Source organism: Hippoglossus stenolepis, chromosome 23, assembly GCF_022539355.2.
Source record: "Hippoglossus stenolepis isolate QCI-W04-F060 chromosome 23, HSTE1.2, whole genome shotgun sequence".
Taxonomy (NCBI): Eukaryota; Metazoa; Chordata; class Actinopteri; order Pleuronectiformes; family Pleuronectidae; genus Hippoglossus; species Hippoglossus stenolepis.
Genome location: NC_061505.1, coordinates 10,339,681 through 10,363,483, shown reverse-complemented (window position 1 = coordinate 10,363,483; position 23,803 = coordinate 10,339,681). Strand labels below are relative to the sequence as shown.

The window sequence follows — 23,803 nt, the reverse complement described above, 5'->3', positions numbered from 1 at the left end:
TCAATTGCGTCCTTCTGTCCCTGAGAAATGAGGGGTCCAACATCCCGATCTGGGGTCATTGCACTTTCAGTGATAAACCGTTTTTCAAAGTGTTAATGGCCAAGATGTGCAATGCTTGAGTTAAAGTTACAGCTAAAGGTACAAATGTTAAAAACCAAGGGGCATTAAAAGGTTCTCGTTATGTCAAACGTCAGCTCCGTTGCTGGGCTGGTGACGCCATTCATGGAAATCCTCTGTAGACCAGGCCGCCTCATTTCGCTTCGGCCTTCATGGTCTATGCGTCCCACCAAGGATGCAGCCCCTGAATTGAGACACAGCTTATATAAAGGTTGATGACATGACTGCTCCCCAGAAGTGAAGCCGAACTGTCTTGATCGCCACCTGGTGGCTGCTGTATAGATCATTAACCCAGCCTCCTCCATGTTAGTGGATGGGACATGAACCCCGAAAAAAAATCAAATTACACATCAAATAAAGGACGGTTTCTGTTATTATAGGGAGTTCTTATCACACTAATGTTTATTCAAGTGTTTTATCCAACAATACAGCACCTGCATGATGCTGCTTTTTTAGGTCATAGTCAATTTGTACATTTTATATAATTAAATGATTTCATAGGTTTTAATTTGCCCAGGAAAAAGGCCTTTCTTCTGTTTATTCATTTACAAGTCCTTTGTCAGATGAAGTGTCAAGTCAAGTGCAGACCTTCCTGACATCATTGGGAGTCAACTAGTTGGATAAAGAACTACACACACACACACACACACACACACACACACACACACACACACACACACACACGCTCATGCAGAGAGATACAGGCCGGGGTTAAGAAAACATAGACAAGCATCAGTATTTTCCAGGGAGTATCCATTATTTCTGGCTTGGGGTCTCTAATGGTATTTCATTGTAATTGCTATGATGTCAGAGTGTCCGTCCGCCCCAATGGCCTTCTAAAAACAATAACAAGGACAGATTGGTTCCATTCACTGGTTCTTTGAGCAGAGAGACACACACACAGGAGTCCAGCAGCTCAAACCTCTGCGAGATCTTCAGCCGAAAAAGGTGAGAGGTGTCTTTTTTTTATTTAACATCCATTCAGATACAACAACTAATAACTTAAATGAGCAACTTAACATTCATTCGAACAGACTTTGAAGTGACTTGGTTGTAAAACATTATTGTTAATAGACTATTTTACATAGAATGAGTGCAGTTTCGTAGCCTATAGTCCCAGTGAACGCTGTGGTGAGAGTAGTGCCAGGGCTGATGTAAGGATTCCACATCATTCTGTCATCAGGAAGCATTTTAACGTGAGTGAGACGTTCTGCAGGCGGCTCCAGTTGTTTCAGTGCAGTTTGAGTGGTCTGTGCAGAATAATGAAGCCGACGTCTCCAACTCACACACAATGAGAAAAACTGCTGCTTTTCAACAAAGCGACATGAAGTAACTCCCGTGTCAGATTTAACAGGCTTTTTCATTCAATCTTTCTTTCTTTCTTTTGGAGGTATAACTTTTGACTGTTCAATTTGCCAATTAATACTTTTTACAGTGTATTAATCAGTGGGGCTGTTGGCTGCAGTGGCCAAAACAGTCACTAGAGGGAGGTGTGAGTTGTGCTAAATTCCACACTGTATAATATTCATCTTCTACAGATAGATTATCAATATGTAAACATTTAGCTATTTTTAGAGATCAGCCTGAATATTTATGTCCGTTTTTGTCATTGATTCACAGCAACAGTGTTATTTCAGGTGATGATGATTTGAATTCTCTTTACTTAATATTGATTTCGTCACTAACAATGTAAAGATATTTAAAAACAATGGTTGATCATGTGCAGCTGATGAATAAAAGACATAAGATAATAATAATAATGATAATTGTCTTCCATCAAAGTTACTTAACCCTCTCTCTCTATTTCTCTCCCCCATCCTCCATACCCAGCATGCATCTCCACCCTCTGCCCCTCTCCCTCTTCATCCTCCTGGTTGGAGAGGCAACCGTGATGTGCGTTGTCGTGACGACAGCGCTCCACGGCTTCCGAGGCTGCGCCGTGCGAGAGTTCTCCTTCGTGGCCCAGAAGCCCGGCTGCAAGGGACTACGCATCACCACGGAGGCCTGCTGGGGGCGCTGCCACACCTGGGAGGTAACAAAACAGACACAACATGTAAACACACACAAACACACATGAACTCACACGGTATAGAGGCAGATCATCTGTGACACTTTTTTCCGTTGCTATTTCTGAAAGCTTCCATTATACTGGAAGGATGAGAAATCAGATGAATGATTAATGACCCAGGACTCGACCCAAACCATAAGGAGGCTGATGACCCACTCCCAGCTCCGACCCATATGCTACTGTCATAAAAGATGCTCACATCCCTCCAAGTTGGGGGAGGGTGGGCAAACTTTTACTGGACGTGTTCTCGTCTGCAGAGATTCGAATTTCACCTCAAGAGTAATTGAAAAACCAAGTTTAGTGGGTCAGGAACGCTGTCAGACTCCATGTCTTCGGAGGAGAAAAGCTCTGAATCAGCAGCAAGTGGAGATGACTCACGGTGGGAACATCAGTGTTAGTGTCATCAGCGCGCTTCACTTACAAAACAAAGAAACAACCTTCTCAACGGTCACTTTCTACTTCTGGGGGCTTTCCACTACATTTAATGATCTGTCTCAGGGGAGTGTGTTCGCTCATTTAAAATAGAAAATCTCAGGGTCTAATTTTCGTGAGCTTTCAAATGCACCTCACAGTCCCCCACAGCAAGAAAACTCAAGGCCCACTTGCTCGTTTCTCCCTGGGATCTCAAGCACATCTTATAATCTTGGGTGGAGTTAGATACAAAAAAGGATGAAGACAATAACTTGTCCTCAAAACATTCACACAAAAAGTGGATAAATGTTCGATAAAGCAAGAGAAACTAATGACGAGTCTGACAGAGTTAGATGTTGCATTGTTTCTGTAACTAACAACATTCCATGCAACCTGAGTGGGGTAATTGGATGGTGGCTGGTTTTTACTTTAGAATGGATTTTTAGGTTCTTTTAATGACTTATAAGACATGTAATGGTCTAGATTCTCAGTTTAAAACAAATCTTTTACCCCGAGATCCTCTAGCAGGGACCTTTTGTCTTTTCCAGATTCTCGTCTGAAGCCTAAGGGGAACAGAGCTTTTAAAATATAAGCTCCGAGGCTCTGGAACACACTTTTATCGTACCTGATTTGACCTTATTCTAGTTTTTATTATTGAAATGGGCGGTCACGTTTGATTTTATTTATCTATTGAATCTTTTATGACAGTGTTTATATTTTTGTATGTTATTTTCCATGTATTTTTAGTATTTTTTATTTGAGAAGCACTTTGTTACTTTGTTTTTGAGAAATGCCGTATAAATAAAGATATTCAAATGTTTAAGGGTGACATGAACTAGGACAAAAAACAGCAGCATCATTCATCATCATGCAGACTTTAGTTGTGTGTTTCAAGAGACCCTGTAACTTTGAACTGTGTTCACTGACAATACTTTTTGTTTGTAAATTGGAGAGACGCTCAAGTCAAAAGTTATAACCTTTAACCTGTGTTCCATCTGTGTGTGTGTGAACCCTCCAGAAACCCGTGCCGGATCCCCCCTACATCCAGCGAAACCACCGCGTGTGCACGTACAGCCGTAGCCGCCACATGACGGCACGGCTGCCGGGCTGCCCGCCCAACGTCTCACCTCTCTACCACTATCCCATGGCCCTGCACTGCCACTGTGCCATCTGCTCCACACAGGACACAGAGTGTGAGACCTTCTGAGGCACGTTCAGCTCACAACGTCAACAAGTGTTTCACTGATATGACTTTCTAGACTTTGTGAGGGCCCATGACAGCAGGAAGTTCACATTTAATGACAGGAAGAGTTTTTGAAAGAAGGATACTTGAGGACCGAAGGCCTTGTGTGTATCAATGCTCAACATGTGTCTGTATGTAAGAAAGGAGGAATCAAAGGATGAGAATAAAAATATTCAAATACAAGATCTGTGATCCCTTGTCATGATGTTACTAATTGTATATTAATAAAAACACAAAGGTAAAGATACTTTTTTATTATGCATATGTGTAAAAACACCACATTTCATTTCATTATAGTAACATACATTTTGTGTTTCAACTATTCTACTGTATCTGTGTAACAAGGCCACATTACCAACCAGCCACTGTGGGCAACTACTTGAGACCCCAGACCCTCTGGTGCCCTGTATTTAGTGCGTTCATACTTTCAAGTAAATTAGACGAAAAGTGCAAATCGCTTGGGAAATTTAATTTAACTCTGAGGCTCAAATCAACACCTTAATATCAACTTTAAGTTATACTCTCAAGGTGCGTGTTATTATAAAAATGAATATGATTTGTTGACTTGCAGATGACGTGGCACAAACACCATTCACAGAAAGATGGCAGTGGTGAGGTCACTGGGGACCCACAGTTTATCACGGGCCCAGGATTCCAAAAGGGTGAATCCAGCCATGTTGTGTGTCATCTGCTGTGTGTTGAAATGATACACACAGTGTTAGGCTCCATCTTGGCTCAATAGTAGTAATTGATAACTGCATAATATTGATTGTATAATGTTAGCCAGGTGAGGATGCTCTAAAAACCACCAGTATCACTGTGTGTGTGTGTGTGTGTGTCTGTGTGTAAATCACGGACATTGGCTTCTCTCCTCCCTGCCCCGAGCGCAATGCATGATGGTATAACTTGCTCGGTCAGTTACCATTTTCTACTTTTCATGATGCATTGTGGGAAACAATGAATCCACTATATATGCTAAATATCACTTAACATTTAGACCGCACTACAAAATGGTGAATTCACTATGAAGTGGACTATATTAGTGATGAGTGAGTGATTTCAGACACAGCCCGTTTCCTGCTCCTCTGTTTGTCTGCACCTGCTGCAATGTATCACACCTGAGCTCAATTATTCCTCCATCTTGGTCAGTTGGTTTGTTCACGTGTTGGATTTCCAAATGTTTCAGTTCTGCTCACTGTTGTTTTCAAGTTTGGTCTTACCACTTTTTGGGAGTTATTTGAGTTTGGATCTTTTTTGTTGCCTGCCAACTAAACCGTAAGTCTGCTTTTTACCATACATGTTAATACAATAAGTAACTGCAATGTCCCTTAGAGTGAAGGAAACAAGTGTTTGTGTAAAAGATAAAGCAAAAGTCCACATCAGCCACGAACAGTTGCAGAATAGAAATTTATTGAAAATACGTATTCATCACAAACTATACAGTGCATTCTTTCTCTTTTTCATTTCATTGGCTTTTCAAACATTCTTTGGTTTCATCAATAGATAGTATTATTTACAAAAATGTCTTTCAGTTCAAATTCATAAATATAAATACATGTTGTACATTCTTTAGTCTCGTGTCTGGGTTTAGTGGTTATTGCAAATGATGAAACTATGTATTTAAATGACCTTGAGTCCAAACGTTGCCGATGTAGTGAATTAACATTGACATAACTGCCTCACTTGTTTTTATTCATGTTGCCATACAGCCTGGTCCTGAAAGTTTGAGACCACTTGGACCACACTGTATTTCAATATAAACTATATATTATATGAAATATAGTTCAGTATGGAAGAGTTTGAATTTGATTGAGTCTGCATCGTGCTTGAGCGTGAATGAGTGTCAATACTTTTCATTTCTGGCTGCGTATATATGTAACGATTTGCCAAGTTTCAGTTTTTGTGATAGAGTGTTTATGCTGTAACACGCGTGTGTGTCGATCAAGTTTTCTACAGAAGACGCCCTCACATCACATTTTACACAACAAAGAAAACACAATACAATCTCACAATACAATCTCACACACACACACACACACACACACACAAACAAACACACACGCACACGCACACAGAGATACACATGGACACAAACTTCTATCTTAATGAGGACACTAGCCCCAGCCTCAACCGTCACCACTAATATTTTGCAAAAGGCGTTTTAAAACAATACAAATTTAGGTTTTTACAAAGGCCTTCCAAGTTGAGCGGTTGTGGTTGTTTTTGTGTTCTTGTCTGGGCAGAAATATTTTGTAAAACAGAGGACAAAATATCCGTTTAGACAAAAAATATCTGCAGCATTAGTCTTAACCCTGAAAAGAGTCTTAACCCTTTAAACAGCCCTTTGAGAAAGTGAGGACGAGTCACAATGTCCTCACTTGCCCAAGATGTCCACACTCCGTAAGGTCTATGCGTCCTCACAAAGATTTCTGTACAAGTACACACATCACACATACAGCACGTCTTTTTGGACATTCCAAAGTGAGAATTTAGCATTACTGGGTTAGTGATCCAGAGGAAATTTCACTTGATGTGAAACTTTCAGACTCATATGGTCTCTGTATTTCTGCAGGCGCCTCTCCATCGTTTGATTTTCTTTACAAAGACAAGTGAAGGACACCCTGGTTTTGAGAGTAACGTGGTGGAACCAATTTGTTTTCAGGAAAATAAGTTAAAGTGAATTTTCTTCAACATTTAAAAGAAGCAAACACAGACAGATGAATGATAGTTACTGTTGTATCGCTGAACTCGTATATATTTCAATCGTTCAAAGTGGGATTGTGGTTCTCATCCCAGTGCGACACAGCATGCTGTCATGACATGTCAGTAGCGGGACTTGCGGCACATGTCGCAGCGACATGCCTTCGCTGTCAAAATCTCTATTTCATCGTGGTGGCGACCACGAGGGCAGTCCAGGCGAACTTTGACCTGAGGGAAGACAAGCAATAGGCCATGAATAAGAAAGTTCGAAACTTTGTGTTGTGGTGCACATCCAGTCACCTCCCTTCCGCTCCTCACCTTGGCGTCCTTGCTGATGGTGCAGCATCGTGAGGCGGAGGTGATGTTGTGGGTGAAGTTGGAGGCCACGAGTACGGAGTATCGGGACGGGAAGGCGCTGGACTCGCAGTAGCCCACACAGGCGTAGACCAGATGGGTGCCTTTACACGTGCTGCGGCGGTCACTGCGGATGGTCACGTTGAAGGCTGGAGAGGAAGAGAGAGGGGGAATGAGCTTATGTTTGTGTTTTGTGTTTGTGATACGGCCCAGCAATACGATAAGATATTGAAGGTTGTATATAACTGTATATAAAAGATGGTAGACATCAGGGCTCCCCAAAAGTGAAGCCAAAGGGCATCGATTGTCACCTGGGGACTGCTTCCATGTTAGTGGCTCTGGCTCTGGCTCTAAATGGGCAAGATGACACCGTTTGTATCCTGGAAACGTTTTCTATGATTTCTAGAACAACGCGTCATCCATCTTTATTTACAGTCGATGGTCTCAACAAGAACAGTTGATAAAAAACGTTCTCAAGACCACATTACCCATAAACCCTGTTGCTCCCTAGATTTGGTGTCTTGAAACGGTGTACTCCTGTGTGCTCGTGTGTGTAACTCACGGTGAAGGTGACAGCCAGGGGTGAGGCCATCGTAGCTCCAACCAATGGAAGAGAAGAGCAGCAGCAGTGACATCACTGGTAAGACCAGCAGGCAGAGGTGTGAGGTCACGCACGGCGACATCTGAACGGAAGCCTAGAGGGTCCAAACAGAGCAATGATAAGACTACAGAGAAGTCACAAGTTTAACGTCTTTAGACAAAATAATCATTTCAACTCATTAGATTTTAATTTGGTGCCGTGGTCTCAAAGTCTTTTGATCTCCTGCTGCTGAACTTTGCCCTAAAATCAAAGCGTTGCCCAGAGCAACCGTCTCCATCGGGCCAAGGTGATTTCCCATCTTGCGTGTCTGGCTGGGTGTCACTCATCTGAGTAACAGCCGGTGTGGGTAAAAACAATAGCCAACTGTCTTTACCTTTTCAATCTGCCTCATTTAACAGCTACCTGCTGACACATGTGTATACAGCCCTCTCCGACTCGTACGAATGTGCACGTAGCTGAGATTCATCGGCCTATCGCTGTACGTGGATTAAAGTCTCAATCAGGTGAAGGATCCTGTGCGTGTGTGTGTGTGTGTGTGTGTCTGTGTTTTGCACATGAACGCACATAAGCATGAACACGCACACATGCATGCATGATCCTGAGTGTTCATGGATGCACGTGCCCGCCCCCCACACTCTCACACTCCAGCACGTGTGTAAACAATAAAGTCATATTTTCCTGAGAATTTACCGATCCTGACCCTTGCCCTCTAAGATGGCAGCTCTTTCCAGCCCAGGGAGCGCTGGGAATCGCCATTTACTCTGCTGGTATAAGAGCAAATTAACGGGTCAGGATTGTGTGTGAGTGGCTGTGTGTGTGTGTGTGTGTGTGTGTGTGAGGCCCATTAACCCCATGTCAGCCAGTGGGGGCACCGGGGGAGGGAGAAATGCCCGGCTTTTTCCTCTTATGTGCCGTTTCCACGCCCGGAGGTTTGGTTTTCAAGGAAAGTGGGTTGTAATAGACGACACACCACTTTGGGAAATGACAGTGGGGGGGGCGAGCATTTGAGACCACCAAGAACACACTGGAAAAGTTTGGGTTGTTGAAACACAGAAACACCTTCTGAAAATCATGTTATCAATGCTGCCTTTAAAAGGTGTGTGCAAAAGGAACTTAAAACATGAAGGACGCAAAGTTCATGTATAGTGTCGTAAGCTGCTGCTCCAAGATTTGGAATCGTGCATCTTAAAGACATTAAAAACTGTAAACATGTTTCTATAAAACCACATCCAGGGCTAAAAAACTCATGCATCCTTTCTAAAACTTTTAGATATAAATTTAAACATTTGGCAAGAAAGAGGTGAAAATATTTCACTGTCACTCATCCAGATTATCATCTATTCTATATTAGAATTTACTTTAAGTTGTATGAAGGATTCAAGTTGCATCAAACCATCAAACCAAGTCATTATACAACCAATTAATGTTTAAAATTTACATCAGATACAATAAATGCAGTTTGGATCATCTGCATCTTAATGCACAGATGGAATTTACTGATTTGCATTTACTATATGTGTGAAGCCTCACTGAAAGAGAACAATACCTTTGATATAATGTATTGTTAAGATAATTAAGATATTATTTATATAAATCAGAAAAAATAATGCTAACATTTATAAAAGGTAAGCTGAGTTATTAGGAATGTTAGAAGAAACTCTGAAACATCATACTGTCATGTAACTATAGAGCAAAATGCATGCAAAAAATTAGAGTGCAAAAAATGTGATTTCCTCAAACAGATGAATGGGTTTAAAAAAAGCATTTCCTCCCAAATATACAAAATCTCAACTTAATCAGACTTCTATGTTTTTGCATTCTCAGAAAAAAGCCTCTAAAATAAAAAATAAAAAAAGCAAGAATTAAGTTTTAAAGATCTATTCCTTTCATTTCAAAATAAAAAAATGAGCAGGGTCTTACCTGGAGATGTGGAGTGGAGAGCGCGGCGTCTGAACTGCAGGGCAGGTGTGTGGACAGACAGGTGTGTGTATGTGAGTGTGTGTCTCCTCTGAGCCTCATGCAGGGCTATAAGTAACACAGGTAAGACACTTATAGCTCTGGGCACACCCACAATAACAGAGCTGAGAGTGTCTGACCCCTTTTTCCTTTTTTTTCTACAGCTCCCTCTTTAGTCTTTCTCCCCCACTCGTTCTACCTGGGCAACAACACACTCTCCAGTAATATTCTAATGGCCTTGAACTTCTTCTCTGTCTTCCTCCTGGAGTGTGTTAACGTCTCCGCGTCCCTCCACCCTCCCCATCCTCGCACTCTGTTTTAAACCTTCAGGGGCACTGCTGCTGTGACACAAAGGAAAACTAGATAGGTTTTCCATCAACGCACCGCCACAACAGTGAGAACACACACACACACACGCACACACACAGCTTCACCTCACACACATACACACGCAGGGAGGTGCACGTACAAGGATGTACACACACTTAATCACACACAAAATAATATTCTAAGCCTGATACACACTGTAAGGGAATGAATATACTGAATGGGACACACACACACACACACACACACACACACACACACACACACACACACACACACACACACACACACACACACACACACACACACACACTGCCTGGGTTTTCCATTTGTGGCTGCAGGAGGAAGGGCAGGGTCGGGTCAGAAGATATTGTGGGTTTCGGTCAACTCTTTCTCTCAGCGTGTGTGTGTGTGGGTGTGGGTGTGTGTGTGTGTGTGGGTATATTTGGGGAACGCCTGACTCTGCTTCTCTTCTACTTTTGTCTTGAACAGAGGATGTCCGCTTAGCAACCGTCCTCTCCAAACTCCAGCGGGTAAAGACATTCTTGTAATTTGACTATTTGTTGCAGCACGTACGTGTGGGCTTCAGTGTCACATCAGAGGTCACCGACTATCAGATCAGACCATTGACGAGTATCCCTGTCACTCCTCAAATGTTCTAGATCTTTAAACGTGGTGCCAAAGACCCACAATAGGTTCCCTTTGTCCTCTCTTGGTGCGTCTCCAAATTAAACTGGGTTTCACGGTGAAGGAACAAACTTAGTAGCTGGAACAGCTTCCCAGCCATCAGAGGAGGAGGGGGTTAGATGTGTGTGTGTGTGTGTGTGTGTGTGTGTGTGTGTGTGTGTGTGTGTGTGTGTGTGTGTGTGTGTGTGTGTGTGTGTGTGTGTGTGTGTGTGTGTGTGTGTGTGTGTGTGTGTGTGTGTGTGTGTGTGTTCATGTAGGGGTTCCTCTATTTAAACTTCCTCCCCTGAGGTTACATTTTGGTTTCCCAATGAGTTTTTCCATGTCTTCCCCGAGGTGAGGTTGGGAGTCACTGCAGTTGTTTGCCAGCAAAACCCACTGAGACACTGCAGCCCACTGATACTGGGCCATAAAAATAAATGACTTGACTCTTTGTCCTCAACAGAATCTGCCAGTTGAACTGATTCTAGAAGAACTCACCAAACAATACGATCGCAATCGACCGAGCAGCAGCTGGAGGTGCGTCAGAGAACACATTTTGCTCCATCTCGAGATATTTTGGATTAGATTTCAGATGCAGTTATTATTGCTTCAGTTTTTCTCCATCAGCAGCTCCATATTTATCCTCTATCCTGAATAACGCATCTTTACTCTTTACAACTTTACAACTCTTTATATGTCCAAGTCAAGAGTTTTCTAGCAATCAGAATCTGTTTTTGGTTTCTTAAAACTTTTTATTTATGCCATAGAATCCATAGAATCCTTATTTTAATAGTAAAACCTTTCCACATTTCTTCCATATCTATTACTTGAATGAATTTCATGGAATGAATACAATCAAATCTTCTTAGCTTCAGAAAATACTTGAGAAATGTTGATTTACTTTATTGAATATTCTTATAACTCTGGCAGACAATAGTTTGTCAATTATTAATTAATGGATCTTGATAAAAAAACAAAAAACAGTGAGGAATATAACGGGGACTGATATTCATGAGTGTGTGAAATTGTTGGGCCTTGGCAGAGGAATGTGCTCTACTGACTGGCATCCTGGGACTCATAGCTTGATTATAGATTATTCCTCTGTGCCACAGCGCTCCATTGTTGCCCAGCAGCTATTTCAAACACGTCACTGTTGCGCTGGGTGACATGTTCCTTCATTATCATACACAAAACACATTGTTTAGTTTGACTCACTCCTGCTTGCTGACGTTTACTCATCAGACCCCCGAACGTTTAAACATTTGCGTAAAGCTACAGTGCCAAGCCATTTTCTACTTGGCCTTAATTAAAAAATTAAACCATATATTTGGGATGATAGACCGTATATAAAGACGGACAAAGCGTCTCCACTCGCTCCCATGATCCAGAAATTATGCAAAAATATGAATCGGATATGAACGCTGCCATCGTTTGGGTGCAGTCTGTACTGTCCCGATCGGGGAATGCTAATACTGGTAGCCGTGGTGGAGATGTCCCACCAACACATGCGCTTGACCAATCGTAAGTCAATCTCAGCTGTGAATCATGACGTCTCCCTACATTTTAATAACATCAAAAGAATTTCTGGAAAAATGAACACTTGAACCTAATAAGAATGACTTCTACTTTTGACTTTCTACGATGGTCCGTGTCCAAATCACTGACATGGAGGAGGAGGCGGGATTTATGACCTATACTGGAGACAGCCACCAGGTTGCAATCGAGACACTTGATTTTTTGGGAGCAGTCATGTCATCCATCTTTATAAACAGTTTATGTTTGTTTCCTTCTTTGCTTTGAGGCTGAGTGCCGCAGACCAGGATGTCTAAGTTGTGGATTTGGCCTTTACTTGTGTTTTGTTGAAAATAAAGTATAATGGCAACCGTTTCCTCTAAACCCTCTGTCAATACAGAACCCTGGTTGGATAAGAATTATGTCATTCACATTTTGTTTGCCTCTCACATGTTGTATGCCTCATGCGTGCATTTTTTGTAAACACACATTTGCATGACAGCGGCTGATGTTTGAGCAACACACTGCTATTTCAATGCATTTTAACAACAGGCTGCAGTAACCAGGATTCAGTCGATGCTGGATGAGCTTCCAGCGCTGCACGTTCACTCACACACACACACTCTCTCTCTCTCACTCTCAAACACACACACACACACACACACACACACACACACACACACACACACACACACACACACACACACACACACACACACACACACACACACACACACACACACACACACACACACACACACACACACACACACACACACACACACACACACATCCCTTCTAACGAAAACACAATTATCATCTTATGGCCCCTCTACCCCAAACATTCCCAATCCAGTTATGTCAATGGAAAACGGAATGTGTGACATCATCACTTAAACCCCCCCACCTACACACACAAAACTATTAGTGTGTTGACTGTAAGTTGCATGGACGGCCACAGTGTGTGTGTTTCTACTGATTCCATGCCAACCGAAGAGAGAGGGGGTAGAGAGACTATGCGTCTGAGTGGGCCACAGCACCTCATCATGAGAGAGAGACATGAATGAACTTTGTTAAACTGGAGACTCTCTTGCAGTTGAAGTACACACACACACACATTACTCCAGTGTGACTCAGCGGGGTGACTGATGTTTGTATCACTCAGTGGCCCCGTCGCTCTCGGCTGCCGTGGAAACTGTGGCGTCTTGAATAACTATAATATCATTAATGTGTCCGCTTCCACTTCTTCCCTGTTATTTTAATCTCAGTGCGTGTGCACATGCATCCGCGCATGTGTGTGTTGGTGTGTGAGGGAAAGTATACGAAGTGTGTGTCTCAGCGTATGATGGTGTGACGAGTGCATGGTGAGTGTATGTTGTGTGTGTTATTTTAAATACTTTGTGTGTGCATCATTATGTCTTGACAGGATATTGTGTGTGTGGTCAAAGTGTGTGAGTAAATGTAAGATAAATGATGTGATGCGTGTTATTTTGGGCTCTATGACAATGTAAGGAGAGGATTAGGCAACGTTTTCCTGTTTCTAAGATAATGTTTGAGTCGACCCATTTTCCTCCATATATAAACACTTGGACACGTGCATGCAGCCACACACACAGGGATACACACACACACACACACACACACACCCACACACACACACCTTTTTCTCAAAGTTCATCTGCATTATTTAATTTTGTGGGTTTATTAGCATCAGAATTCAGGTAGAAATACTTTTAAACTATGCGCACACACACAGACACACACACAGAACACTTAGCTAATTTAGATTGACAGGAGGAAAGTGGAGTTTCCACAAGGTGATACTCACTGAAGCTCAAGGTGTGCACTTACGAGGACACACACACGCGCACACACATGCACAAATGAAGGAGTGGAAATGTTACGGAAGGTTCTACGGCAATCAGAATAAAAGCATCACAACGTGTTTTCCTGAACTCACTCAGAAACTAGAGCTGAGGGATTATACAAGAGAAGAAATGGACAGAGAGGCAGTGATCTAGAGTCAACAATACAATATTTATTTGCTTATATTAGGGGAAATCTACAATAAAAATATGGTGAAAAAATAGACTCTCCATCTCTATATAGTTAAATATGTCAAAATTTCAAAACAAATCAATAAAATGGAAAATGTCACTAGTACAATAAGAGAACAAGAGCAGAAATCTCAGGGGACATTTCAAAAACTATACTGACAAATACAAATGTAAAAAGGAATGAGTTGAGGTTGAAGACAAACCAACAAATCTATAGATTATAGTTCAACCAAACTAAAACTAAACCAAACTATTTGGTTTGTGCCTATAAACCAAAACCTGATGAGGCTCCATTACATGAACTACTTTGACCTTCCTGCCTCTCAGTCGTCTCTGAAGAACAAGGAGAAAGGGAAGATCCGGCTGCAAAGAGATGGAGAACGAGACATTTTAAAAGTCTGTATAAGTTGCACACATGATGACTGCAGCTCTCTGCTTCTTGGTCTCATTCAATAAACTGCTACTGTATATCATTATTACCATAACGACTACAGGGTAAACCATAAGACTACATTTGTAAGATTTGACGTTGAGCTACTTTTGACAGTCCTTGTTTCTCCTGCGGACGTCTGGTGTCCCAGCTTGTCTGAACAGATACTTCACGGGAATATTGTAATTTCTGTGCACATATTAGCTGGATTTCCCCAATCCATCCTAAACCCTGACATCATCTTTTTCTCTCTTAGTACTAATCAGCTCATTTCTCCTGTGGGTGTAAAAGTCAATCAAATCTACAGATAAGATGTGACGTGAGTCTTCTACTCCTGCAGATCTGCTTCTAACCTTTCTGCTGTTTGTCTGTTGCATACAAGTGAGATACTGCTTGCTGGTTGTTTGGCTGTTCTCAACTGGGCTACTCAGTAAACATGCCCACTGTGCCTTCACACTAACCTGGCCAGTCGAGTCAGAAACCCTGACCTCTCTGAAGCTGCCTTATCGTCCTCCTCCACTTCTTTGTCCTGTATCGTCCCCGGCTGCACTTCACCTGGACTCTCACTCATCATGTTGATGTCTGATTTCAGCTGGAGTTTGTCAAACAAGGATTAAATGAGGATTAAAAAGAAATTAAAATGATGGCAAAGCTTTAATAGTTAACTAGCTGACTAAATGTGGTAGAACCAACCTAACACCCAAAGGCAAAGAGCTAGAAAAACAAGAAAAGCTCTGGGCTACTTAGCTAACCACAGCTCATGAATTCAAACTCTTGTGTAAAAAGACATCACTGTTAATTATATGTGGAGTAAAGCTGTTGTTATTACTGTAAATTGTTGTTGATTTTCAAAAATGTTCACAAGTTTTCTCTTGAATTTGTGCACGAGTGACAAATCACCTTGACATCACCACAATATTCCAACGTAATCCGTGTTAAAGCTCTGTAGACTTGTATTGGCACTTCCTTCTCAGTGTTAAGAAAATAAATAACTCAATGGGCTGACATAATTAGTTTAAATCATTTTTTCCACTTGAAACAAATGTGAGGGGAAAAAAAGAAAAGAAAAGCTGTAGATGGAAGAGGTGGAAAGAAATGTCAGAGTGGACGAGTATAAAAAAAAAAAAAGAAAAGAGGATCAGATGAGATGAAGGGACGTGGACAAGTAGAGAGCGGGGCTGGGCAGATTGGAGTCGTTTGTTGCTTTACATCACCAACACACACACACACACACACACACACACACACACACACACACACACACACACACACACACACACACACACACACACACACGTAGCCTACACTCTCTGTCTGACTCTTTGTCTGATGTAATGCTATTATTACCTTAATCACACTTGTTATCTTACCTGTCTGCGCTAATGTTAGCCTGGGGCTGCAATAAAGGCAGAGGTGCCACAAGTGTGTGTGTGTGTGCGTGTGTGTGTGTGTGTGTGTGTGTGTGTGCTAGTACAGGTGATAGAGAGATTCAAAGGGAAAGATGAGTTGTTGGATTCGGTTACGTCGACACACCGGTGCGCTGAGATGACTGACTTGTTCATTTGACATTTAAGAGAGTGACAATCAGTTCACCAAATGTGAGTAAGAGATGAATGAAAGCGAATGAATGACTAAATAAAAAGCATCACCTTGACAACATGTCCTGGATCCTCTTTGACCTCTCCCTCTTCATGTGGATTGTCCACGTGCAGCCTGCTGAAAGTCCCACATCACCAAGTTACCTTACTTTGATGGAACAATTTCTTTTGTAAACATTTTTGAAAGTGTGGTTAACTAATAATTACCATATGGAACTTAACATATAAATATATTTGAGCAACTTTCCTGAAAAATTAAGTTCTGTTACTATTCTTATGTTTAAAGACTGATAAAACAAGTGAACATAACATGAAACGGACAAGGTCAATACTCCTCTCTATATGTCAGAACTATAATATAAAAGATTATGTAAGGTTAGGGTTTGTCATATATAAATGCATATAAATATATATATTTAAAATGATGAGTCATCATTTTATGGTGTCATGCTTCATCGGGCATGGCCTCCAAAGGCCTTTAGATACAATACGGGTCTAAAATCTTTATTTTACTCTTTAGTTCTTACACTTAGAGTTGTATGAAGAGTATTAAGTACATTACTTAACATGCATTAGCAGACACTGTCCAAAGTGACTTTTAAGAAGTCCAGTCAGCTTCCAGATGAAGTCAGAAAGTGGCTACATGAGCTGGGGCATCAAAAAAGTCAGGGTGGCAAATCTTCCTTTCAACAGAGCACTGTATCAACTGCAGTGTTTTATTGAGTCTGACCAAACCACATCTCCCATGACAAGGCTGAGGCTGCAGAGAGAAGAACTAGCAGGAGGGTGCAGCCCTCAGAGCTTCAGCTCCAGCCATCCATTATCTATACCACATGTCTGAGGGTCTGATGAGGACTTAAACACCCTTTGTAATTCCATCAGTAAACTGATCAGAAATACATTTACAACAATGTATGACCCGTACATTTTGTTATGAACTGCACAGTCAGTGTTATACATAGAGACATGTCAGCAGAACAGAAAGCTCTTTCTGTCTCTTTTTGTCCGTTCTTCGTCCACACTTGCTCTTTGTAACTGGTACTTTTCTGTTCCCTTGTTTCCAGCAGGTTTAACACAAAAACAAACCTGTCCCTCCAGGGCATCACATAGGCACCCCCCCCCAACACACACACACACACACACACAGGGTATGAATTGAACATGGACAGTAATTGTGTTTGTACAATACGTGCGCTGTACTTTTGAACTCGCACTGCTGCGTGCTGATGTGCGCCACCTTTGTGAGGACATGTTAATGTAATGGTCAATGTGGTGAATGTAATTCAATGAGAAAAGCTCAATGAAACTTGATTTCCTGTGAACTGGTAATGATGCTCGAGGACGGTTTTTTTTTTTCTTCCCAGGATATTTACACAGTTTGTGCATTTGACTGTGCGTTCGTCAAGTTTTAAAGAAAGGAGACAATTCTGTTTACATAAGTGAAACACAAACTAAGTGGAGGACAGGACCTTGTTTGTGTGTGTCTGTGTGTGTGAGTGTAGGCCTGAGATTTTGTGTGAGCATTTTAAATAATAAGTTTCACCCTACTGAGCTGACTGTCAGAGTGATTGAGGTGGCGCCCGGTTGCCTCATGTCTTGATTCATAACTGCAGGAATCACTGGAGCGCGCGCGCATGTGTGTGTGTGTGTGTGTGTGTGTGTGTGTGTGTGTGTGTGTGTGTGTGTGTGTGTGTGTGTGGAACACTCATCTCTACACAATGTGTATACAGTTGTGTGTCGATATATACAGTAAGCTCACACTGCATTGTCCATATTAATTCCAATAATACCTGCTATATTTCATTAACATTACAGCCATGATGACAAAGATGTCACTCTTACAGTGCACTTGATGCAGAGCATGTCTATGGACTTAAACTAGCAATCTCTCTGTTTTGTTGAACAGAGAGAATATTTAATAAGTGTGGATGATATGGATAAAATGTCAAGACACGTGTAATATTATATATCAGGGTATAAACTAGTAAATTATCAAATAAACTTGCAAACACAAAGTCAATGTGAGAGGAATCAAATATTACCACAGTTTACAGCCCCAACACTGCAATAATACTTTTGATGAAATGTTCCACCTGTAGTGAAAGGTGTAGATTATATGTATACTCTGTATTTTCTATTGTTTTATTTTTAGTATATATTTTTATACTTTCACCTGCTCTAGCGCCTTTATCTGCTGCTGTAACAGGTGAATTTACCCGGTATAGGATCATTAAAGTTTATCTTATCTCAATGTGGCAGAACGTGTAGTCTCTTCAGAACAGTAGATAAGAGGACTTACCCCACCATGGAAATCTTGCTCTCAGCCTCCAACTCCTTGACTAAGTCCTGTAGTATGGCCTCCTCTAGTGGTGAGTCGGTCTTAGTGCGCTTGGACTGGGGCTTAGAAACAGAGAAGTGATGCTCTCTCTCTTTCCCCTAGAAAACACACACTCTTTGGCCATTTCTTTATTCCCAGTGTCTGTTTGAATTATACAACACTGTATTATTTTATCAGTAATATTACAAAAACTCACTGGACTCAGTCTCTTCTCTGCATGTTTTCCTGAAAAAAGATGTAAAATATATATAGCACATGTGAGACATCATTATGGACCTGTATAAAGACTCCTCTATTCGTCCTCTGCACTTAAACACCAAGAGATTAAGGAAAGGCGTCAAGGACGAACGTCTGAGATCCTGTGATAGGAATTTCTATCCCATGTATTCTGCTGAATTACCAGATATCTTGAGGTGAAGGCAGCATGTAACTCTGAGTGTATTCAGCATCAAATACTGTGATCTAACCAGCAGCTGTATGTTGAACAAGGACAATAAGTGCAGCACCAAGTGTCGTGCGTGTTTCCTCACCATTCTGTGTGTTTTTCTCCAGGTAGAGGATGAGAATGAAAGGGTAGGCGCTCAGGTTCTTCTCATCGTGTTTGCACATCACCTTAGATAATCCCTCCCACCGCTTCTTATCTGGTAGCCACAGTCAAGAAAACACAGGGATTTGAACATAACACAAATAGCTGCATGCACGAAAGGGGATCTCAACTCTGAACAATGGCTGTGACCTTACTGCTCGGCCCCTACTTTATCTTATTCAGCTACTTTTTTCCACATAAAACACAGACATGCAACCAAAATTTCACGTGCAAACTTGTACATCTGCATGACTTCATCCCCCCCCCAATAGATTAATACACTGATGGACAAACACACCGGTGAAGTTACATTGAGGGATACAAGGGAAGACATTGAAGTGGGTACTGGAGAAAGGCTGGAGATTGTCCAGGTTGCCGAGAACAGTTCTGATGATGTCCTGAAAACAGAGAAGATAAAGTCAGAATGCATCAGTTCATTGTGAATTTGACCAAAAAAGAAATGTGTGAATAAGAGTTAAAGTCAACATAACAAATGTAAATGCTGACAGAGGGACAAAGTGCAATCATTATTACCTCCAGTTCCTGATTGAAGCAGTTTCCTTCCATCACCTCCTCTCCACTGAAATAAACACACCACTGTACATTGTGGAAGCATTTCTAGTTCTGGTAACTTTTTTTAAAAATACTGTCAAATATGATCACAGTATAAGGCACTGTATCCATCGGTGAATGTATTACCCTGCAGCAGTGCATGAAAGAAAAGGCAATAAAGACTGTTGGAAGCACAACATCCAACTAAAAGCAAAGAACGCTGGGTTGCTGCTGAGCCTTGAGTGTCGGAAACATTAGATGCTAGATAAAACAATAATCTTCAGTCACAAGGGAAAAAAACAGGTTGAAGGCTTTGGATGATCACTCAGGACTCTAGTTTCCCTGCCTGAAGGAAGACAGAAGCTGTGGGGCTTTAGATCCTCTTTTCTGTACAGATGAAACAAAATATCAAGACAAAGTCACAGCATGTAGTCGTCTCTGTTGTGGGCGAAGAATGGAGATGAAAGGGAGAAAAAGGATCAATGATTTAGCGATGACAACAACTGCTTTTGAGACTGAAGAATGTTTTGCACCGCTTTAGAGTTGGATGTTGAGGAGGATAGGAAGAAAGGGACAGAGACCCTCATCCACGCCTTCAACGCCTCCCATCTGGACCACACTGCCTGTCTGTGGTACCCAGCAAGGACCTTGGCAGGCTCCAGTATGCACAGAACACAGCTGCCAGGGTTCTCAGCAGAAACAAGCCGTGGCAGCACATCAAACTCATCCTAAACCATGATGCTCCTCCTCACCGATAAATCCCTCCATGTTTGACCTCCTCGGCCCTTATACTCCTCAGATAGGGTCTGAGAACCTTTAGTGACAGGATCTATCTATCTATCTATCTATCTATCTATAACTTTGATTTGTTTTATTTTAATTTTCAACTTTGTAAAGTGGCATTGGGGCAACTAGAAAGACGCTAAATAAATAATGAAAAAGTTATTATTATTATGTGTTTGGGTTTTGGATTTTGAGCTTGAGTTGTTTTGCTCTACTTTCACGAATAAAATAAAATGTGAAAAAGGAAAATCAACTTATTGGAGGAGATGAGATCCATAAAGCCAGAAAACTAACTCCTCACATCTTTGACTGCAGGAAGAGCAATGGCAGCATTATAAACCTGTGTGTGTTTCTGTCTTGCCTGAAGCTGCTGCCTCCTCTGATCTTAAACTTGTAGACGAACCCATCAGCTCTGAAGAATCGAGTTTCAGGAAGAGGGAAGGAGAAGGTCTCCAGCGTCATGGCTCAGCTGGAGGTTCGTAAACAAAACAAATGAATGACTTCCTGAACAAGATATGAACTGTTAGCATTCATGTACAGTTTGCTAGGAGCTAGCAAGAAAACACATTCACTTTAACCTGAACCTTTGCCCCAATTATAACAATTAACAGTTTATAATGAAGCTCTCTCCCGCGCCCTCTCTAAATTACCGTAATGTCTACAGAAAATGGCGACTTGTATTTCCCACGTCGTCCACTTCTCCTCAGACGCGAGTGAACTTCAGCTTCCAGCAGCACGTCAACAGTTAAACGCCTGTCAATCAAACGCCCCGCTCGCCCCGTGATTCGCCGGACGAGCGGAACTGCCGCCCTCCACTCCCTGTGGGCGTCTTTGATTGGCCAGCTCCTCCTCCAATCCGCGGCGCCGGAGCAGGAGTCGCTATGGAGACGGAGAAAACCGCCCAGACGGTCACATGACTGTCAGCTGACCACGTGTGGGAGCAGGAAGGAAGACACCACAAGTTGTAAATGTTCACATTTAAACTACGGTTTAAGTTCGGTAAGGTTAAATTATATATATTCTAAAACTCGGACATTCATTTTATCGACATGTTATCTCTCATTTAAAAGAATTCAGCTCGAGCAGAAGTTAAGGCGAGTGTTTTTATATTAAACCAGAGCGTCCTTACTTACATCCATGTTCCAGTTTTACTGGTTATTTTGCGCACCGGCGTCACATTACTGACCCCATTGCGTCATTGTCGGTATATTGTGACGTGTGTATTTCCCAAAGCATTGTGGCTTCAGTCATGAGCTCAAGAGAAACAGGGTGTGTGTTGTTTGAATCAAACTGTATTTACAACAAGACACGAACAGTGACAAACTCTGTGTGTTGATGTTTATACAGAGGGAACAGCGCCATTAGTGCTTTTTTAAAAATGATCTTCCTTCTAAACCATACCCAAGAAAACCTCCCATTCATTCCTCCCTCTGCTCTGTCTCCCCCTTCAACAGAGCTGAGTAAACCACAGCGTCCAAACAGACCAGATGTCGTCCTCACCCTCCTCCACGTCTTCTGTCCCTCTAAACACGGGGGTTCAAATGCCCGTCCTGGGTTTGGGGACCTACAAGTTGAGGGGTCCCGAGGATGTCCACCGGGCTGTGGATGCCGCCTTGGCTGCAGGTTACCGTGCCTTTGACAGTGCAGCTGTTTACAAGAATGAAGCCGACTTGGGTCGAGCCCTGAGGGAGCTCCTGCCCAAATATGGCTTGACTAGACAGGACGTATTCATAACCAGGTGATGTATATGAGCTCATATCTGCCACATAAGTGACCTTTGGGGTACCAAAGGACAGAAGATAGAATCGTTTGTTGAACACACATGTCATCTTGAATAAAGCTGGAAGATGAACATATAGATGGAATATTTGTAAAATGACCAATGTTTGCCTAAATGTTTACGTGTCATACCCACATCACATGATATTTTTCTTTCTCAGAGACGATATGGAGGCTCTTGAGCTCTTGGTTTTTCGCACAGAGCAAAATTCTTCATTTGGCAAAATCTTCCCCCTCAACGGTTACTTTCTCTCTTTCCCGATGCAGCAAGCTGGGCCCAAAGGATCAGGGTGACAAAGCCATGGAAGGAGCTCTGCACAGCCTGTCGCAGCTGGACATGGATTACATTGACCTCTACCTGATCCACTGGCCTGGTACTCAGGGTCAGCTGGTGACCGATACATGCAACCCAGGTAAAGATTTCACAAAGTCACATTTTAGAAGGTGCAGAATTTAAGGGGACTGTTGGTGTGTGCTCTACTGAGTGCCACTCTGGTTTAAAAAATAAATGTAAATAATTTGAACTAACTCAGTTGAGTGTTTTGTAAATACATGCTCCTCTAACTAAGAGATAAGATTTTACCTGCCGTCTCACAATCCTCCTCTAAAATGTAGTTGTACTTGAGTAACAGCATTGTGATTAGGTCGTAATGAATATTTGATTCCAGGCAACCGAGCTCAGAGTTGGGCCGCGCTGGAGGAGCTGCATGACAAGGGCCAGCTGAAGGCCATCGGAGTGTCCAACTACACACCAGCGCACATGAGTGAGCTGATGCAGACCTGCAGAATCCCCCCTGCAGTGCTACAGGTATCATACACAACTGTACAAAAATAATTTTGTGCACTATGAAAACAGCCGGTGCAGAGTGTATATATATATATATTTTTTTCTTCAGGTAGAGTTTCACCCACGGCTGTGCCAGACAGAGCTGAGGAGTGTGTGTGACAAGTACGCAGTGTGTTTCCAAGCCTACTCCTCTTTAGGGAAAGGGGAGCTTGTCACGGAACCCAGTGTTACGGAGGTGGCAAAGAACTGTGCACGCACACCTGCCCAGGTAAACACATACACAGACTATTTTAATTCAAACTCACCTATTCTGGGTTCAAAATAAATCATTTTTTTAAACTTTCATTCACCTCCAGGTCCTGTTGCGCTGGGCTGTGCAGCAGCATGTCCCAGTGCTCCCAAAGTCCTCCAATCCAGACAGGATAACAGAGAACGCTGAACTTTTTGACTTCACGCTGAGCGACGCAGACATGGACCGACTGTCGGCTTTAGACTGTGGACACAAGTACTGCTGGGATCCTTCAGAAGTGGCTTGATAGACCACTAGTCTGCTTCCATTGGGCCTTTTTGGTTGGTTTGTAAGCAAGACAACACAAAAACAACAAGATGGATTATCACAAAACTTGGTGTAAGGATGTGGTTTGGAAACAATTAAATGTGGTGCAGATCTGGATCAGGGGGCCGATCTAGGACTTTTTTTCCCTTTCTTTAACATGGTGCAATAACTCGATGAATGAAATCAGGCACATAAAGGGAACTGATATCTATGAGTGTGTTCAAATTGGTGCAGCTTGATTGAATTTAGGAGACTGTTGGGCCATGGCGGAGGAATGCGCTCTACTCAGTACCAGTCTAGTTTAACAGTGATGCAGGCAGTGGGTAAATGGAAGTGTCAACACATGCAGCTCAGTTAATTAAGTTTTTTCTGGGTTTATACA

General features: G+C 42.1%; 4 protein-coding genes across 10 annotated transcripts; 2 read left to right on the top strand and 2 right to left on the bottom strand.

Annotated features, from left to right (window-relative positions):
• The first annotated feature begins 541 nt into the window (after positions 1 to 541).
• On the top strand, positions 542 to 4,024 carry LOC118102861 (glycoprotein hormone beta-5). 2 transcript variants are annotated; one of them, XM_035149423.2, is made up of 3 exons: positions 542 to 1,065; positions 1,948 to 2,149; positions 3,615 to 4,024. In XM_035149423.2, exons 2-3 carry the CDS (start codon positions 1,949 to 1,951, stop codon positions 3,801 to 3,803), a joined length of 390 nt encoding a protein of 129 aa, XP_035005314.1. In that variant the 5' UTR covers positions 542 to 1,065; position 1,948; the 3' UTR covers positions 3,804 to 4,024. The 2 variants fall into 2 exon arrangements, with proteins under 2 accessions (XP_035005314.1, XP_035005313.1); XM_035149422.2 differs by having other exon boundaries at positions 542 to 2,149.
• A 2,605-nt stretch (positions 4,025 to 6,629) lies between these two features.
• On the bottom strand, positions 6,630 to 7,576 carry gpha2 (glycoprotein hormone subunit alpha 2). Its single transcript, XM_035149289.2, has 3 exons — positions 7,456 to 7,576; positions 6,858 to 7,042; positions 6,630 to 6,767 (listed from the first exon to the last, which is right to left on the bottom strand). The coding sequence occupies exons 1-3, from the start codon at positions 7,574 to 7,576 to the stop codon at positions 6,663 to 6,665; spliced, it is 411 nt and encodes a 136-aa protein (XP_035005180.2). The 3' UTR covers positions 6,630 to 6,662.
• Positions 7,577 to 14,044: 6,468 nt separating this feature from the next.
• Positions 14,045 to 21,153, bottom strand: LOC118102524 (membrane-anchored junction protein). Of its 6 annotated transcripts, none has more exons than XM_035148777.2 (10): positions 20,950 to 21,153; positions 20,661 to 20,768; positions 19,499 to 19,544; positions 19,263 to 19,362; positions 18,909 to 19,019; positions 18,575 to 18,603; positions 18,340 to 18,440; positions 16,092 to 16,155; positions 14,904 to 15,034; positions 14,045 to 14,375 (listed from the first exon to the last, which is right to left on the bottom strand). In XM_035148777.2, exons 2-10 carry the CDS (start codon positions 20,759 to 20,761, stop codon positions 14,336 to 14,338), a joined length of 723 nt encoding a protein of 240 aa, XP_035004668.1. In that variant the 5' UTR covers positions 20,762 to 20,768; positions 20,950 to 21,153; the 3' UTR covers positions 14,045 to 14,335. The 6 variants fall into 6 exon arrangements, with proteins under 6 accessions (XP_035004668.1, XP_035004665.1, XP_035004667.1 ...); XM_035148774.2 differs by having other exon boundaries at positions 18,340 to 18,476; positions 20,950 to 21,151; XM_035148776.2 differs by having other exon boundaries at positions 16,092 to 16,158; positions 20,950 to 21,151.
• Positions 21,154 to 21,205: 52 nt separating this feature from the next.
• zgc:101765 (uncharacterized protein LOC450036 homolog) lies at positions 21,206 to 23,538 on the top strand. The gene is made up of 6 exons (XM_035148767.2): positions 21,206 to 21,298; positions 21,754 to 22,037; positions 22,346 to 22,491; positions 22,747 to 22,886; positions 22,975 to 23,133; positions 23,222 to 23,538. Exons 2-6 carry the CDS (start codon positions 21,787 to 21,789, stop codon positions 23,399 to 23,401), a joined length of 876 nt encoding a protein of 291 aa, XP_035004658.1. The 5' UTR covers positions 21,206 to 21,298; positions 21,754 to 21,786; the 3' UTR covers positions 23,402 to 23,538.
• Positions 23,539 to 23,803: the final 265 nt, after the last annotated feature.

Coding starts and splice junctions, on each gene's coding strand:
- LOC118102861 (XM_035149422.2), top strand. CDS start 1,826: ATGGTTGATCATGTGCAGCTGATGAATAAAAGACATAAGATAATAATA. Junction 2,150..3,614: donor GGCGCTGCCACACCTGGGAG/GTAACAAAACAG, acceptor TGAACCCTCCAG/AAACCCGTGCCGGATCCCCC.
- gpha2 (XM_035149289.2), bottom strand. CDS start 7,576: ATGTCGCCGTGCGTGACCTCACACCTCTGCCTGCTGGTCTTACCAGTG. Junction 7,043..7,455: donor CCCTGGCTGTCACCTTCACC/GTGAGTTACACA, acceptor CTTCCTCTCCAG/CCTTCAACGTGACCATCCGC. Junction 6,768..6,857: donor CCATCAGCAAGGACGCCAAG/GTGAGGAGCGGA, acceptor GTCTTCCCTCAG/GTCAAAGTTCGCCTGGACTG.
- LOC118102524 (XM_035148773.2), bottom strand. CDS start 20,761: ATGACGCTGGAGACCTTCTCCTTCCCTCTTCCTGAAACTCGATTCTTC. Junction 19,020..19,262: donor CCCTCAATGTAACTTCACCG/GTGTGTTTGTCC, acceptor TGTGGCTACCAG/ATAAGAAGCGGTGGGAGGGA. Junction 18,604..18,908: donor GGAGAAAAACACACAGAATG/GTGAGGAAACAC, acceptor ATCTTTTTTCAG/GAAAACATGCAGAGAAGAGA.
- zgc:101765 (XM_035148767.2), top strand. CDS start 21,787: ATGTCGTCCTCACCCTCCTCCACGTCTTCTGTCCCTCTAAACACGGGG. Junction 22,492..22,746: donor GACCGATACATGCAACCCAG/GTAAAGATTTCA, acceptor ATTTGATTCCAG/GCAACCGAGCTCAGAGTTGG. Junction 23,134..23,221: donor GTGCACGCACACCTGCCCAG/GTAAACACATAC, acceptor ATTCACCTCCAG/GTCCTGTTGCGCTGGGCTGT.